At 43.7% G+C, this 19,258-nt stretch overlaps 1 protein-coding gene across 1 annotated transcript in view; it reads right to left on the bottom strand.

Moving 5' to 3' along the window:
• The window catches only part of LOC120021980 (potassium channel subfamily K member 9-like), a 51,421-nt gene extending 38,526 nt beyond the window's left edge, over positions 1-12,895 (bottom strand). Inside the window, exon 1 of the mRNA XM_038965784.1 lies at positions 12,613-12,895. Within this exon, the coding sequence (XP_038821712.1) occupies positions 12,613-12,895 (283 nt within the window). The remainder of the gene's footprint in view (positions 1-12,612) is intronic.
• Between the last annotated feature and the right edge of the window lie 6,363 nt (positions 12,896-19,258).

Raw genomic sequence — 19,258 nt, 5'->3', positions numbered from 1 at the left:
ATAAAGGGAACAATTAAACAACACAATGTAACTCCAAGTCAATCACACTTCTGTGAAATCAAACTGTCCACTTAGGAAGCAACACTGATTGACAATAAATTTCACATGCTGTTGTGCAAATGGAATAGACAAAAGGTGGAAATTATAGGCAATTAGCAAGACACCCCCAATAAAGGAGTTGTTCTGCAGGTGGTGACCACAGACCACTTCTCAGTTCCTATGCTTCCTGGCTGATGTTTTGGTCACTTTTGAATGCTGGCGGTGCTTTCACTCTAGTGGTAGCATGAGACGGAGTCTACAACTCACACAAGTGGCTCAGGTAGTGCAGCTCATCCAGGATGGCAAATCAATGCGAGCTGTGGCAAGAAGGTTTGCTGTGTCTGTCAGCGTAGTGTCCAGAGCATGGAGGCGCTACCAGGAGACAGGCCAGTACATCAGGAGATGTGGAGGAGGCCGTAGGAGGGCAACAACCCAGCAGCAGGACCGCTACCTCCGCCTTTGTGCAAGGAGGAGCACTGCCAGAGCCCTGCAAAATGACCTCCAGCAGGCCACAAATGTGCCGCGAGGAAATATATATTTTAAATCAGTGTGGCCGTCCGGACCTCGTTAAAGGTCTAGGGTTTACTAAATGTTATTTGTTTCAGCTTTACTCCAAATGCATTACAGCATTATTGTCACCATGACCTATGTATAATCATTATCATTACCTAGGCCATAGGTGATGTCTGTCTGTCTGTCTGTCTGTCTGTCTGTCTGTCTGTCTGTCTGTCTGTCTGTCTGTCTGTCTGTCTGTCTGTCTGTCTGTCTGTCTGTCTGTCTGTCCGTGTGTGTGTGTGTGAATACATGCGTGCTTGTAGGTATTTGTAGGCTATGTTACCTTCATTTTACCACGCCTCCACATTTGGAATGCAGCCCAGGAATATTTTCTATTTCTCCTGGATTGTACGACAACATACTTTGTGAAAGGCTCATGGGTTATGACATAATCTGTAATGAATCAGCAAGTGGAGCTGCTTTCTCTAGCCTCTGTACAGCAGGCTGTGTTGCGTGTCTTTGAACAGGTTTCACTGGACCTGGAACGTGATGTAACAGATGGCTAGAATGTTTTTATGGAAAATCAAATAGTTAGTCAAAACTGCTACGTTGTGGCTTACATCCATATGAACTCTTTATTCATGGAACGTATCTCGTACAGAATCATTACAATGTAATAACACTTGTATATAATTTGAGTTTCCATACCTATCTAGATAAAACCAAGTGTTTAAGATCTGAACACATAAGTAAACACTTTTCTGTAACACTTTTTAAACGCGCCAATGTATTTAGAGTTCCAATGAAAACGTGTCACAATGTTTCGATTGTAAACACCAGAACATGTTTATACGCTGTAACACTTTTTAAACACATGAACACGTTTATTCAACACTAAAACTGGGGATGTTGTTTTAACAGGGTTAAAGTTGTTTGCGTATTTCCAAGCATGCCTTTCAAGTGAATGTGAGCGAGACCCACCCATGACCGTGTTTGTTAGTGAAATAGATTGCTGCGTTCAATGATATCCCTGAAGCCTTCACAAAGTGACTGCCTAAGTGAATGTGTTTCAATTAAAAGTAAACCTTTTCTAACCACATACTGTATTATACATTTCATAAGGCCTTTAGTGATGGCCTAGTTATCCTCAACATTGTGGTCTGAAAATCCTGGCTCATGGGCCACATCAGACGTGCCAGTCACAATACGTTGGTTTGTGAAGTGATTTGAGGGAGGACACCCAACAATTAGAATATTTTATCAACCACAAGCTGCACCGAGTGACTGCTATGGTGAAGGACTTAACGAACAAGACTACCTAAACCATCTAAACTGGAACAACCATCTCAGTAGCAGGTGCAATAAATCCAACCCCTTACCGATTGGATTAGTTTAGAACAATATAAGTTATTTGTCTCTGTATAGTATAAGATCAATTCATCAGTCAATGTGCATGAGGAAACAGATATTCAAAGAAACTTTTTCTAAAAATCTACCTGCAAAAAAATCATGCTGGGAAATATGATGAGGCCCTTCCCAGATATTCTCACTCTGAGAGAGTTAACGGAAATTAAGTCAACATGGTCGAGTAACAACAACACCAAGATATCTTGAATCAAATGTCCTGTTCAGTTGTGCTGAAACGTAGGTAAGGGACAGACGTTCCTAACCCTCATCTGAATTAAAGACAGGGAAAGTCACATCAATTTCTAATGACTAAATGTGTTCCACGATGGGAAAGTAAACACTAGTGTTTAAAATCTGAACACTAAGGAGATATAGGTGTTCTCCTGGTTGGAAACTGACTGGAAACAGCTGACTGTCATGTTTAGTCTTGCATTCTAAACGCCTGTGTTTAAGATGAGAATGCTTACTGGCAAATCTAAATAGGTAATGGTTAAGTTTTAAACACTGACATTTAGGTTCTAAATGTGTCCCATGTTTCACATGTCCACATCACTAAGGAATTATCATGGTCCACACACACCAACGCAGTCGTGAAGAGGGCACGACAACGCCTCTTCCCCCTCAGGAGGCTGGAAAGATTTGGCAGCTGCATTGAGAGCATCATGACTGGCTGCATCACCGCTTGGTATGGCAACTGCTTGGCATCCGACCGCAAGGTGCTACAGAGGTTTGTGCGTACGGCACAGTACATAACTAGGGCCGAGCTCCATGCTATCCAGGACCTCTATACCAGGCACCTAAATTACCTTGTACCCCTGCACATCGACTCGGTGCTGGTACCCCATGTATGTAGCCATGTTATCGTTACTCATTGTGTATTTACAATGCAATCTGAAAGAATTCAGAACCCTTTCCTTTTGCATAATTTGTTACGTTACAGCCTTATTCTAAAATTGATCGAAAAATGTTCCCAATCAATCTACACACATTAACCCATAATGATTAGGCGAAAACCGTTTTTTTGAATTTAACAAATTTCTTCTTATTTACATAAGTACTCAGACCCTTTGCTATGAGACTCGAAATAGAGCTCACGTGCATCCTGTTTCCATTGATCCTCCTTGATGTTTCTAGAACTTGACTGGAGTCCACCTGTGGTAAATTAAATTGATTGAACATGATTTGGAAAGGCACACACTTGCCTATATAAGGTCCCACAGATGACAGTGCATGTCAGAGCAAAAACAAAGCCATGAGGTCCAAGGAATTGTCCGTAGAGCTTCAAGACAGGATTGTGTCGAGGCAAAACATCTCTGCAGCATTGAAGGTCCCCAAAAACACAGTGGCCTCCATCATTCATCAATGGAAGAAGTTTGGAAGCACCAAGACTCTTCCTAGAGTTGGTCGCCCGGCCAAACTAAGCAATCGGGGGAGAAGGGCTTTGGTCAGGGAGGTGACCAAGAACCCGATGGTCACTCCGACAGAGCTCCAGAGTTCCTCTGCGGAGATGGGATAACCTTCCAGAAGGATAACCTTCTCTGCAGCACTCCACCAATCAGACCTTTATGTCAGAGTGGCCAGGCGGAAGCCACTCCTCAGTAAAACGCACATGACAGGCCTCCCGAGTGGCGCAGCAGACTAAGGCACAGCATCGCAGTGCTAGAGGCATTACTACAGACCAGGGTTCATTCCCGGGCTGTGCCACAAGTCCAATAGGACAGCGCACAATTGGCTCAGCGTCGTCCGGCTTAGGGTAGGGTTTGGCCGGAGGGGCTTTACTTTGCTCATCGCGCCCTAGCAACTCCTTCTGGCGGGCCAGGTGCCTGCAAGCTGACCCCGGTCGGCAGTTGAACGGTGTTTCCTTCGACACATTGGTGAAGCTGGCTTCCGGGTTAAGCTGGCGGGTGTTAAGGAGCACGGTCGCCTCTCCCGAGCCCGTTGGGGAGTTGCAGCAATGAGACAAGATCGAAATTGGGGAGAAAATGAATAAGGCACATGGCACGCTTGGAGTTTGCCAAAAGGCACCTAAAGCACTCTCAGATCATGAGAAACAAGATTCTCTGGTCTGATGTAACCAAGATTGAACTCTTTGGCCTGAATGCCAAGCGTCACGTCTGGAGGAAACCTGGCACCATCCCTACGGTGAAGCATGGTGGTGGCAGCATCATGCTGTGGGGATGTTTTTCAGCGGCAGGGACTGGAAGACACGCAGGATTGAGGGAAAGATTAACAGAGCAAAGTACAGAGAGGTTCTTGATGAAAGCCTGCTCCAGAGAGCTCAGGACCTCAGACTGAGGTGAAGGTTCACCGTCCAACAGGACAGCGACCCTAAGCACACAGCCAAGACAACGAAGCAGTGGCTTCGGGACAAGTCTCTGAATGTCCTTGAGTGCCATCAAACACATGTAAATAAGATAACATTCCACCTATTCCACTCCAGCCATTACCAGGAGCCCGTCCTCACCAATTAAGGTGCCACCAATTTCCTGTGGTTTACATTCAACAATGGAAATATGGCCAAACTCTAAAGGGATCGTTTCACATTCAAATAGATCTAACCAGCTCATTCTACATGTAGATACAACTCTAAAGCCCATTCATCTGAATGTTCTTTAGCTGCTGTAACTTATAAAATACAATGGAAGGGTACTACCTGAATTTACACTCTCCAGTAGCCAGTTAATAAGTTTTGCTAGGCTTATCTGAAGACGTGCTTAGTGCATTAGTTTCCTTTGCACCGTTAAGTGCCCGTGTTGAATAATATAATATGTAGATGGTGTCCATAACGTAGATGGTGTCCCCCCGCACCTCTATGCTTCAGAGGGGTTGGGTTAAATGCAGAAGACACATTTCAGTTGAATGCATTCAGTTGCGCGACTGACTAGGTATCCCTTTTCCCTAATGTAGGCCTAAAGCCCACCTGCTCTGATCTTTGATACAGTTTAATCAAATATTGTTTGGGGGAAAATAATTATTGATATTGATTTCTGTCTGATGAAAACCTCTTCTCTCCAAAACAGAAACTTTTCAGGAATTTGAAAAAATGACCATATTTTCCCATTAACGAAAATACAATTATGAAACTTCAGAAACAATTTAGAAAATATTTTCTTGGTCCTAGAATCATTAAATGATCAGTATACATTGAGGGGAGTTACTGCTTTAAATAAATGTAAACAAATAAAATAAATTAAAATAGGTTAAAATGTAGGCCTACCCTCAGTGTAGAAACAATGCTATCTAATCTACTGTCTGTCTTTTCTTGGCCCTACAAAAACCATTATGAGTTTGTCTTGTTTAATAGAAATGCTGATTCACCTTAAAATCCATTGTTTTGGGGATGAGAGCTGCTTAAAGAGATGTCCATATTGTGGCAAAGATCAAAGGAGGCTAAACCTTTCACTTTAAGGTTGGCAATACCACTTCAATCAATTAACAAACATGTTCATTATAGGCCCTAAGGTAAATATAGGCCATGCAAATCTGTACATTAAAGGAACCAGACTACTCTGAATATGTTTTGTTTTATTTTCTTTATTTCACCTTTATTTAACCAGGTAGGCTAGTTGAGAACAAGTTGTCATTTACAACTGCGACCTGGCCAAGATAAAGCAAAGCCATGCGTCACAAACAACAACACAGAGTTACACATGGAATCAATAAATATACAGTCAAAAATGCAATAGAAGAAGGTCTATATACAGTGTGTGCAAATTAGGTAGGATAAGGGAGGTAAGGCGATAAATAAGCCATAGTGGCGAAATAATTACAATATGGCAATTAAACAATGGAGTGATAGATGTGCAGGAGATGAATGTGCAAGTAGATACTTGGGTGCAAAGGAGCAAAATAAATAAAATAAATAACAGTATTGGGATGAGGTAGTTGGATGGGCTATTTACAGATGGGCTATGTACAGGTGCAGTGATCTGTGAGCTGTTCTGACAGCTAGTGCTTAAAGTTAGGGAGGGAGATATGAGTCTCCAGCTTCAGTGATTTTTGCAGTTTGTTCCAGTCATTGGCAGCAGAGAACTGGAAGGAACGGCGGCCAAATGAGTAATTGGCTTTGGGGGTGACCAGTGAAATATACCTGCTGGAGCACGTGCTACGGGTGGGTGCTGCTATGGTGTCCAGTGAGCTGAGATAAGGCGGGGCTTTACCTATCAAAGACTTATACAGTGGGGAGAACAAGTATTTGAAACACTGCCGATTTTGCAGGTTTTCCTACTTACAAAGCATGTAGAGGTCTGTAATTTTTATCATAGGTACACTTCAACTGTGAGAGATGGAATCTAAAACAAAAATCCAGAAAATCACATTTTATGATTTTTAAGTAATTAATTTGCATTTTATTGCATGACATAAGTATTTGATACATCAGAAAAGCAGAACTTAATATTTGGTACAGAAACCTTTGTTTGCAATTACAGAGATCATACGTTTCCTGTAGTTCTTGACCAGGTTTGCACACACTGCAGCAGGGATTTTGGCCCACTCCTCCATACAGACCTTCTCCAGATCCTTCAGGTTTCGGGGCTGTCGCTGGGCAATACGGACTTTCAGCTCCCTCCAAAGATTTTCTATTGGGTTCAGGTCTGGAGACTGGCTAGGCCACTCCAGGACCTTGAGATGCTTCTTACAGAGCCACTCCTTAGTTGCCCTGGCTGTGTGTTTCGGGTTGTTGTCATGCTGGAAGACCCAGCCACGACCCATCTTCAATGCTCTTACTGAGGGAAGGAGGTTGTTGGCCAAGATCTCGCGATACATGGCCCCATCCATCCTCCCCTCAATACGGTGCAGTCGTCCTGTCCCCTTTGCAGAAAAGCATCCCCAAAGAATGATGTTTCCACCTCCATGCTTCACGGTTGGGATGGTGTTCTTGGGGTTGTACTCATCCTTCTTCTTCCTCCAAACACGCGAGTGGACTTTAGACCAAAAAGCTCTATTTTTGTCTCATCAGACCACATGACCTTCTCCCATTCCTCCTCTGGATCATCCAGATGGTCATTGGCAAACTTCAGACGGGCCTGGACATGCGCTGGCTTGAGCAGGGGGACCTTGCGTACGCTGCAGGATTTTAATCCATGACGGCGTAGTGTGTTACTAATGGTTTTCTTTGAGACTGTGGTCCCAGCTCTCTTCAGGTCATTGACCAGGTCCTGCCGTGTAGTTCTGGGCTGATCCCTCACCTTCCTCATGATCATTGATGCCCCACGAGGTGAGATCTTGCATGGAGCCCCAGACCGAGGGTGATTGACCGTCATCTTGAACTTCTTCCATTTTCTAATAATTGCGCCAACAGTTGTTGCCTTCTCAACAAGCTGCTTGCCTATTGTCCTGTAGCCCATCCCAGCCTTGTGCAGGTCTACAATTTTATCCCTGATGTCCTTACACGGCTCTCTGGTCTTGGACATTGTGGAGAGGTTGGAGTCTGTTTGATTGAGTGTGTGGACAGGTGTCTTTTATACAGGTAACGAGTTCAAACAGGTGCAGTTAATACAGGTAATGAGTGGAGAACAGGAGGGCTTCTTAAAGAAAAACTAACAGGTCTGTGAGAGCCGGAATTCTTACTGGTTGGTAGGTGTTCAAATACTTATGTCATGCAATAAAATGCAAATGAATTATTTAAAAATCATACAATGTGATTTTCTGGATTTTTGTTTTAGATTCCGTCTCTCACAGTTGAAGTGTACCTATGATAAAAACTACAGACCTCTACATGCTTTGTAAGTAGGAAAACCTGCAAAATCGGCAGTGTATCAAATACTTGTTCTCCCCACTGTAGATGACCTGGAGCAAATGGGTTTGGCGGCAAATATGAAGCGAGGGCCAGCCAACGAGAGCATACAGGTCGCAGTGGTGGGTAGTATATGGGGCTTTGGTGACAAAACGGATGGCACTTTGATAGACTGCAGACAATTTGCTGAGTAGAGTGTTGGAGACTATTTTGTAAATGGCATCGCCGAAGTCAAGGATCGGTAGGATAGTCAGTTTTACGAGGATATGTTGCCAGCATGAGTGAAGGATGCTTTGTTGCAAAATAGAAAGCCGATTCTAGATTCAATTTTGGATTGGAGATGCTTAATGTGAGTCTGGAAGGAGAGTTTACAGTGTAACCAGACACCTAGGTATTTGTAGTTGTCCACATATTCTAAGTCAGAACCGTCCAGAGTAGTGATGCTGTACGGGCGGTCTGGTGTGTGCAGCGATCTGTTGAAGAGCATGCATTTAGTTTTACTTGTGTTTAAGAGCAGTTGGAGGCCACGGAAGGGGAGTTGTATGGCATTGAAGCTCGTCTAGAGGTTAGTTAACACTTCTTATGGCTGCAATCCCGCTAACGGGATCGATATGACAACAGCCAGTGAAAGTGCAGGGCACCAAATTCAAACAACAGAAATCTCATAATTAAAATTCCTCAAACATACATGTGTCTTATATGATTTTAAAGGTAATCTTGTTGTTAATCCCACCAAAGTGTCCGATTTCAAATATGCTTTTCAGCGAAAGCACTACAAACGATTATGTTAGGTCACCACCAAACCACAATAAGCACAGCCATTTTCCCAGCGAAATATAGCAGTCACAAAAAGCATAAATAGAGATAAAATGAATCACTAACCTTTGATGATCTCCATCAGATGACACTCATAGGACTTCATGTTACACAATACATGCATGTTTTGTTTGATAAAGTTCATATTTATATAAAAAAATCTGAGTTTACATTGGCGTGTTACATTCACTAGTTCCAAAAACATCAAGTGATTTTGCATAGCCACATCGTTTCAACAGAAATACTCATCATAAATGTAGATGATAATACAAGTTATACACATGGAATTATACATATACCTCTCCTTAATGCAACCACTGTGTCAGATTTCAAAAAAACTTTACGGAAAAAGCAAACCATGCAATAATCTGAGACGGCGCTCAGAACAATAGCCAAATTAGCCGCCATGTTGGACTCAACAGAAACCAGAAAATACATGATAAATGTTTCCTTACCTTTGATGAACTTCATCAGAATGCAGTCCTAGGAATCCCAGGTCCACAATAAATGCTTGATTTGTTCGATAATGTCCGTTATTTATGTCCAATTAGCTACTTTGGTTAGCACGTTTGGTAAACAATTCCAAAGTCACAAAGCGCGTCCACTATAACATGACGAAATGTCCAAAAGTTCCATAACAGTCAGTAAAAACATGTCAAACGATGTACTGAACCAATCTTTAGAATGTTGTTAACATACATCTTGAATAACGTTCCAACCGGAGAATTAGATTGACTTCAGTTGAGCGATGGAACGGAGCTGCCTATCACGTGAACGTGCGTGGTCAAAGCATGGTCAGCTCATTGCAGTGGTGACTAATTCCTGTCTCCTTCGGCCCCCCTTCACATTAGAGTCATCAGACAAAGTTCTATTGACTGTTGACATCTAGTGGAAGCCGTAGGAAGTGAAAATTCATCAATATCTTGCTGGAAAATTTCAATCAGAGCTTGTTTGAAAATCTGCCACCCTCAGAAAAAATCCAAACAGGAAGTGGAACTTCTCAGGTTTTTGCCTGCCATATGAGTTCTGTTATACTCACAGACATAATTCAAACAGTTTTAGAAACTTCAGAGTGTTTTCTATCCAATACTAATAATAATATGCAAATATTAGCAACTATGGCTGAGGAGCAGGCCGTTTACTCTGGGCACCTCTGTGCACCTTTCATCCAAGCTACTCAATACTGCCCCTGCAGCCATGAGAAGTTAACACAGTGTCCAAAGAAGAGCCAGAAGTATACAGAATGGTGTCGTCTGCGTAGAGGTGGATCAGAGAATCACCAGCAGCAAGAGCGACATCATTGATGTATACAGAGAAGAGAGTCGGCCCGAGAATTGAACCCTGTGGCACCCCCATAGAGACTGCCAAAGGTCCGGACAACAGGCCCACCGATTTGACACACTGAACTCTATCTGAGAAGTAGTTGGTGAACCAGGCGAGGCAGTCATTTGAGAAACCAAGGCTGTTGAGTCTGCCGATAAGAATGTGGTGATTGACAGAGTCGAAAGCCTTGGCCAGGTTGATGAATACAGCTGCACAGTATTGTCTCTTATCGATGGCGGTTATGATATCGTTTAGGACCTTGAGCATGGCTGAGGTGCACCCATGACCAGTTCTGAAACCAGATTGCATAGAGGAGAAGGTACGGTGGGATTCGAAATGGTCGGTGATCTGTTTGTTATCTTGGCTTTCGAAGACCTTTGAAAGGCAGGGTAGGATAGATATAGGTCTGTATCAGTTTGGGTCTAGAGTGTCTCCCCCTTTGAAGAGGGGGATGACCGCGGCAGCTTTCCAATCTTTGGGGATCTCAGACGATACGAAAGAGAGGTTGAACAGGCTAGTAATAGGGGTTACAACAATTTTGGCAGATCATTTTAGAAAGAGAGGGTCCAGATTGTCTAGCCCGGGTGATTTGTAGGGGCCCAGATTTTGCCGCTCTTTCAGAACATCAGCTATCTGGATTTGGGTGAAGAAGAAATGGGGAGGCTTTGGCAAGTTGCTGTGGGTGGTGCAGGGCTGTTGACCGGGGTAGGGGTAGCCAGGTGGAAAGCATGGCCAGCTGTAGAAAAATGCTTATTGAAATTCTTAATTATCGTGGATTTATCGGTGGTGACAGTGTTTCCTAGCCTCAGTGCAGTGGGCAGCTGGGAGGAGGAGGTGCTCTTATTCTCCATGGACTTTACAGTGTCCCAGAACTTTTGGGAGTTTGTGCTACAGGATGCAAATTTCTGTTTGAAAAAGCTAGCCTTTGCTTTCCTAACTGCCTGTGTATATTGGTTCCTAACTTCCCTGAAAAGTTGCATATCGCAGGGGCTATTCGATGCTAATGCAGTAAAAACAGGATGTTTCTGTGCTGGTCAAGGACAGTCAGGTCTGGAGTGAACCAAGGGCTATATCTGTTCCTGGTTCTAAATTTTTTGAATGGGGCATGCTTATTTAAGATGGTGAGGAAAGCACTTTTAAAGAATAACCAGGCATCCTCTACTGACTGGATGAGGTCAATATCCTTCCAGGTCGATTAGAAAGGCCTGCTCGCTATGTGCTAAACTTGTAGGCCTTACCTATATCCTAGAGCATATACATCTGTTATCTTCTATCAAATTGGATATAGTGACATCAGGCTAAAATTCGTTGGAGGAAAAGGAAGGACCTGATCATTTGGCTGAGAAAGGGTTATCTGCGTTTTATTCAGGCAGCTCGTACATGGCCATCTGTAGATCCTCCCTCATGACGTGGCTGTAGGCAGCGCAGCCTGCAGGAGCTCGAGGATCTGTCCTTTCAGCAGCTCAGCTCATGTTCAAGCTGCAGCAACAACTGACAGAATGAACTTCAGATAAAGTTACGTTCACACAATAATGCGATTGTTGTAGATAGCCTGGTTAATATAATAGTACTTTAATACGTTTACATGCTTTGCAAGAAGAACGACTTCCCTAATAATATGTTTACATGGACACATCTGAAATCAGGCTGATGGGAAATGCAGAAAATCGCCAATCAAAATAAACGTTCTACCACAGTGACCATTATTTTTGTGAAGACTATTTGATTCTGAGTTCGGACATGTAAAGTTTGTATGTGAAAACTATCCACTTGCACATGCGTAGAAAGATTGCTCAGAAAACCAGGTGTGTTATCGGTGTGTGCTTACACCGACTATTAAAATAAGCAGAGTAAGGTGTTAACATGACTAATGCCATAATCAGTTTAATATCGAATTTTTAGTGTGAATGTCAACGTATTGATGCCTCCACAGTTTTTTTTGTGTTGACGCTTTATCAATCACAACATCTTGTAACCTACCACTTGCATGATCTGTCATTAAATCATGACGGAAATGTAAAGGACTCAAACCTGTCTTCTACAGGGGTAGTGCAGATGTAGCAACAGTCGTGCAGTTTAAATTATTAGACATGTAGGCCTGTCATTATTTGGTTTCCAAAAATGTGTTCTAACCTATCTCAGTGGCGTGATAGGCTGATGGTGCAATGTGGTACTCGAGGGAATGATTGCATACAGTAACCTATAGGTCAATTTTTTGTGTAGGCTACTTATCCTTTCTGATTAAATTGATTATCTGCTGAAATGTATAACGGAAATGGTCCGTTTATCTATGCAGATGCATTATTTTGATGCTACTGATGGTAGTAAATATGTTTTTATTATCTATAAAGTTGATGTGCAGAAATATTGCCATGCACAGGTGGCATTTTACTGTTATTGCATCATCATTCTGTTTCGCCTGTTAACATACCAGAGTTATTTAGCTAAAACGACATTTGACCTACTTTTCTAAAACAATATATGTTGCATAATGAACAGGTTTTAAGGGTTAATAGCGGGTAGTGGGTATAGACTGACTACATGTTGCTGGACTAAGTTTAGTGAAACACTTGTCTGCACAATGCTGTGTTGACTTTAATTCCTTGTGCTGTATAGTGGTTATAAGTTATGTAGCTATTTAAAATGGAGCCTTTTCTCCACCCACCACCACGACCCTGACTGTGATTAGGCTATAGACTGTATATCACCGCATAACTAGCATTATCTTGACACAGTGGTTGTGCGTAATGCTGTTACGCAATTAAACCTCCATGGAGTGTAGACTGCAGACTCACCTATGGTGGTGATGACTGTGATGGCAAAGTAAAAAGATCCAGCAAATTTCCACTGAACCCCAGCCCTGTGGGGCTCGGCCTCCATAATGATGGTCTCCAGTTTGCGGTAGTCGTCCTCGCTAATGTTATATTTCCCTTGGAGACGCTTCTCCTCTGCCTCCAGCTGTTCTTTCTCCCGCATCTCGAAATCTGACTCCAGGGCATCGAACACCGCGGCCCCGACCAGCAGGTACGTGAACGTGCAGATGATCAGGGACAAGGTCCGCACGTTCTGCCGCTTCATGACCACCAGGAACCGGCGAGTGAGGGGCTCATGTCCCCTCGTATCCCCCGGGAAGGCTGCGCAGCAATCGGGAAAGCGTTGGCAGCGGCTGGAAGAGGAGGGACAGACTGGCGCGTGTTGGTGACGGTGGGTGCGCTGGACGGAGGAGCAGTAGTGGAGACTGCTATGTGTGTGATCCCTGTAACAGGTCCCCAGATCCTGCTCCGGGTTCGCAGAGAGACACAGGAGACTGCTCGATCGCCGGGACCACGAGCCCTGCAGCCTAGAAACTCTGCGCAAAACCTGCCCAAACCAAGTCCTCCCGGCGCGTAGTGCCATCAACAAGCAGCTGCTAGATTCCTCTTTTCTCTTCTTATCCAAGAGTCAACGTTTTTATAACGAATTCAATGAAACACATGTGGCAAATGAATGATCGGTTATTTTCGTTGTGAATCTATAAATGTTTGATGCGGTATTTTCAGGTTGTGTATCATGCATTCCTGGAAGATTTAAAGAGAAGTGAACAGATCCACGAGAGGTAAGATGAGGGTGAAGCATCTTTTCGCATTTGCTCCCAGTAAGTTTCAGTAAGCAGCAACCTGTTCATTTCGGCGCCTCATCCTCAAGTGGCAGGCTATTTTTAACAACGAACCATCCCCCCATTCGCACATAATCAATTGACTGTGTGGAATCCAGAAATACAGCTCAGAAATAGAAGACATCGCTCGAAGTTATTTCCATTTGATTCACAATGTGCTATGTTGAGTCGTCGATAAGACAAAGAGGTAAATGAGGAGAGCAACACAACTGAGGATCCGGGAGAAAAAAAGGCTACTCACACAATTGATTCGCGCTGTGGGGATCTGAACCCAGGCAATGATCAACAAATTTAACCAAACAGAGATGTAACACTGTGCACAGCATAATTCGTGTCCATTGCGCAATTATTTACGACAGATTCCTTTCCTTATATCGGATCATATTGCCATGCTTTATTGTAAAGATAAAACTATCCCAAAACCGTGACTCGAAGAACCACCTCGTGATCAATAAATCAACATTGACAACAGGTTCAGTTTCAAATGTTCCTTTCCTAGAATATTGACGCGGTGTTCTGCCTCTAGAACCAAAAGTGCATTGTCACTGTGTAGCCTACTTTAGCAACCAGGAGCAGGCAAACCCAAAATATCGGTATAGCCTAACTGATAAATGACAGAATTGGAAATTTCACAAAATCCAAATAACGAATGATCCTGGTGCATGTCTCCCATTAGGCGCGCGGTGACTACCGGCTCAGCTGCGAGCATCCAAGTGCCCTCGAGGCTTGAGCTGAATTCTCCGCGGGCTTCCAATCAACTGGAGTTGAATTAGAAAAAACATCGTTTTTTCCTCGTTAGTAGAAGTTACTTGAGGCCATGAATGAACGCTACTTTCAGAGGATAGAGAGACAGAGATGATGATGCCGAACACTGCGTGTCCTCACAGGCTACTGATGCTGAGTGTGTGGATTCTCTCTGCATCAAAGTTATCTCCTGTGAGAAGTGTGGCAGGCTAGATCATTTAAGAGACCGTTGCGATCTGATTATCCATCTGTTCTATTTTAGTACACTCTATTTGAAGACATTCCAATTGTTGAACATGTTTACTTCAATCCGTCTTCCTCCCCAGGGAGATCTCTTAATATCCCTCCCCACTTGTCACCCCACCCCTCTCCTCACCACACCTCCGGCAGCGACCACTACCACTACCACTCATTACGAGTTTACTTTTAAATACATGACTGCCTCACATATGATTGCTCTGCCAGCCGGGTTAGCCCAAATCTAATGAAACGCTAAATCGTTGTATGTGCCGGTAGCCAGTAGCTGCTGTCCATGGTGCTAGTTTACAGTCCGGGTTCGCAAGCATGTGCAATGGAAGGACTAGGAAGCACCGTGTTGCAGCAGAAGAATGCATCCATCTAGAAGATGGGTGTTCAAAGAAACGGTATCTGTGTCAATTCCTCCTGTTCTTTTTCTGTAATTAGATATGATATAAGTCTGTATTTCCTTGATTGTGTAATTAACAACTCAAATATTGTAACAACATTGCAAAATTCAGAATTTCAGTTTAAATGAATTACAGTGAAGAAAAATATAAATGCAACATGCAACAACTTCAAAGACTTTATTGAGTTACAGTAAAAATTTGGAAATCAGTCAATTTAAATAAAATAATTAGGCCCTAATCTATGGATTTCACGTGACTGGGAATACAGATATTCATCTATTGGTCACAGACATCTTAATGAAAATAGATGGGGTGAATCGTAAAACCAGTCAGTATCTGGTGTGACCACCATTTGCCTCATGCAACGCTACACATCTCCTTTGCATAGAGTAGATCAGGCTGTTGTTTGTGACCTGTGGAATGTTGTCACACTCCTCTTCAATGGCTGTGCGAAGTTACTGGATATTGGCGGGATCTGGAACATGCTGTTGTACACCTCGACCCAGAGCATCCCAAACATGCTCAATGAGTACAGATCCTTGCGACATGGGGCCGTGCATTATCGCGCTGAAACATGAGGTCATGGTGGCCGATGAATGGCACGGCAATGGGCCTCAGGATCTCATCACATTATCTCAAATTTACATAAAATGCAATTGTGCTCGTTGTCCGTAGTTTATGCCTGCCCATACCATAACCCCACCGCCACCATGGGGCACTCTGTTCACAACATTGACATCAGCAAAATGCTCACCCACACAATGCAATCTGCCCGGTACAGTTGAAACCAGGATTAATCCATGAAGAGCACACCAGTGTGCCAGTGGCCTGGGCTGGTGTGGTTATGCATGATCTGCGTTTGTGACGCTGGTTTGATGTACTGTCAAATTCTCTAAAACAACTTTGGAGGCGGATTATGGTAGAGAAATGAACATTAAATTATCTGGCAACAGCTCCGGTGAACATTTATGCAGTCAGCATGCCAATTGCAAACTCCTTCAACACTTGAGACATCTGTGGCATTGTGTTGTGTGACAAAACTGCACATTTTAGAGTGGCCTTTTATTGTCCCCAGCACAAGGTGCACCTGTGGGATAATCATGCCATTTAATCAGCTCTTAATATGCCACACCTGTCAGGTGGATGGATTATTTTGGCAAATGAGAAATGCTCTAACAGCGATGTAAACACATTTGTGCCAAGATTTGAAAGAAATCAGTTTTTTGTGTGTATGAAACATCTCTTGGATCTTTTATTTCAGCTGATGAAACATGGGACCAACACTTTACTTACATGCTGCATTGATATTTTTGTTCAGCGTCTCTTTTAACATGGTGAACTGATCATTCCAAGGGGTAGATAGACCTATCAACCATCCCGCTCACATGCCCCTCTTTATCCAACAAAAACAAAACCTTAAGATTTCCACAGTTTGAAATCCAAGTATCAAAATGAATGATCTACAGGATTTACATAAGATCACAGCTTTCACATTCTCAGGATCAATATTTTGTCAGAAATTAAAAACAGCTATTCTCTGGTCTGATGTCAGTTTCATTTGTATGGAAGACAGGCCTCAGAGTGCACCCAATCCACTCACTGTAATCAAGGCAATGTAGTGCCAATCCTTCAATACACTCTGACTCTATAATTTTGTCTTTTGTCTTTTGAGGGAAGTGTGAACTTAAAATCCCCTTGAACTTCACGATAGCATACTTAAATACGCTCAACTGTCAGTTCTCTGCCTTCTAAGGGGCCATAGGGAAAACTCATCCCTAAGGAAGGCTCACATGATCTAATGTTAACCATGGCTAATCAGAAAACAAAACCTTTGGTCCTTTCTGAGAAGGGTCGTACTGGATATTAGTCCAGATGGCCAGCCCTCCTCCTAGAGAGATACTGAGTGTGCAGGGGTTTGATCTAGTCCAACTACCATCTGATTCAGAAAATCAAGGTCCTGACAAGCAGCAGGGGCGGCAGGTAGCCTAGAGGTTAGAGCGTTGGACTAGTAACCGAAAGGTTGCAAAATCAAATCCCTGAGCTGACAAGGTAAAAATCTGTCATTCTGCCCCTGAACAAGGCAGTTAACCCACTGTTCCTAGGCCGTCATTGTAATTAAGAATTTGTTCTTAAATGACTTTCCTAGTTAATTAAAGGTAAAAAAACAAACAGCTAATTTGTAGAATCAGGTGCGTTAAAATAGGATTGGAGCAAAAACCTACAGGAGGGCTGTACTATAGATCCCCAGGAATAGGGTGACTGGCTACCCCCTAGTACATTTTTACCATCATTTGAGAGTTACTGGGATGAAAACGATCAATGAGTCCCTCCAAGTTTATTAAGTGAAGTGCCCTTCACATTTTAATTAGCCCAGAGTGCTTTCTGTTGTAAGTTACTGATCGGTAGCACAGCTATCTGCCCTAAACCTCTCCCTCAGAGTCAACAAAATTAAGGATCATGGACTACCGGAGACAGCAGAGAGAGCACGCCCCCATCCACATTGATGGGGCCACAGAGGAGAGGGTCAAAAGCTTCAAGTTCTTTGGTGTGCACAACACTGACGACCTGAAATGGTCCCTTCACACAGACATTGAGGTGAAGAAGGAGCAATAGCACCTATTCAACCTCAGGAGGCAGAATAAATTCCGCTCGGCCCTTAAGACCCTCACAAACTTCTACCGATGCACCATTAAGAGCCTCCCAACCCATCATCAGGGGAAAAATGCCTGCCCTCCAGGACATTTACAGCACCCGGTGTCACAGGAAGGCCAAGAAGAGGATCAAGGACCTCAGCCATCTGAGCCAAGGCCTGTTCAACCCGCTACCATCTAGAAAGCAGAGACAGTACATGTGCATCAAAGCTCGGATCCTAGCCGGCCTCCGCCGAGTACCCTGACCTGAACCTTAGTCAATGTTACTAACCAGCTACCACCCGATACTCTACCCTGCACCGTAGACTGAACACTGGTCACTTTAATAACATTTAAATACTGTTTTAACCAATTTATATGTACAGTGCGTTCGGAAAGTATTCATACCCCTTGACTTTTTCCACATTTGATGTTACAGCCTTATTCTAAAATGTATTTAAAAAACGTTCCCCATCAAGCTACACACAACACCCCATCAAGACTAAGCAAAAACATAACATTTACATAAGTATTCAGACCCTTTACTCAGTACTTTGTTGAAGCACCTTTGGCAGCGATTACAGCCTCGAGTCTTCTTGGGTATGACGCTACAAGCTTGGTACACCTGTATTTGGGGAGTTTCTACATTCTTCTCTGCAGATCCTCTCAGGCTCTGTCAGGTCGGATGGGGAGCGTTGTTGCACAGCTATTTCCAGGTCTCTCCAGAGATGTTTGATCGGGTTCAAGTTCGGGCTCTGGCTGGGCCACTCTAGGTCATTCAGAGACGTGTCCTGTAGCCACTCATGCGTTGTCTTGGTTGTGTGCTTAGGGTCTTTGTCCTGTTGGACGGTGAACCTTTGCCCCAGTCTGAGGTCCTGAGAGCTCTGGAGCAGGTTTTCATCAAATATCTCTCTGTACTTTGCTCCGTTCATCTTTCCCTTGATTCTGACTAGTCTCCCAGTCCCTGCCACTGAAAAACATCCCCACAGCATGATGCTGCCACCAGTATGCTTCACCATAGGGAGGGTGCCAGGTTTCCTCCAGACGTGAGGCTTAGCATTCAGGCCAAAGAATTCAATCTTGGTTTCATCAAGAGTTTGCCTTTTGGCAAACTCAAAGCGGACTTTCATGTGCCTTTTACTGAGGAGTGGATTCTGCCAGGCCACTCTACTATAAAGGCCTGACTGGTAGAGTGCTGCAGAGATGGTTGTCCTTCTGGAAGATTATCCCATCTCCACAGAGGAACTTTGGAGCTCTGTCAGAGTGACCGTCGTGTTCTTGGTCACCTCCCTGACCAAGGCCCTTCTCCCCCGACTGCTCAGTTTGGCCGGGCGACCAACTCTAGGAAGAGTCTTGGCGCTTCCAAACTTCTTCCATTTAAGAATGGTGGAGGCCACTGTGTTCTTGGGGACATTCAATGCTGCAGAAATCTTTTGGTGCCCTTCCCCAGATCGGTGCCTTCACACAATCCTGTCTCTGAGAATTACGGACAATTCCTTCCTCCTCATGGCTTGGTTTTTGCTCTGACATGCACTGTCAACTGTGGGACCTTATATAAACAGGTGAGCTTTACACCACTCCAGCCGACGCTTGGCATTGCACATGGTGATCTTACGCTTGTGTGTGGCTGCTCGGCCATGGAAACCCATTTCATGAAGCTCACAACGAACAGTTCTTGTGCTGACGTTGCTTCCAGAGGTAATTTGGAACTCGTTAGTGAGTGTTGCAACCAAGGACAGATTTTTACACGCTTCACGAGTCAGCA

Source organism: Salvelinus namaycush, chromosome 27, assembly GCF_016432855.1.
Source record: "Salvelinus namaycush isolate Seneca chromosome 27, SaNama_1.0, whole genome shotgun sequence".
Taxonomy (NCBI): domain Eukaryota; kingdom Metazoa; phylum Chordata; class Actinopteri; order Salmoniformes; family Salmonidae; genus Salvelinus; species Salvelinus namaycush.
The sequence above is the reverse complement of the archived record's forward strand: the minus strand, read 5'-3'. Positions and strand labels throughout refer to the sequence as shown.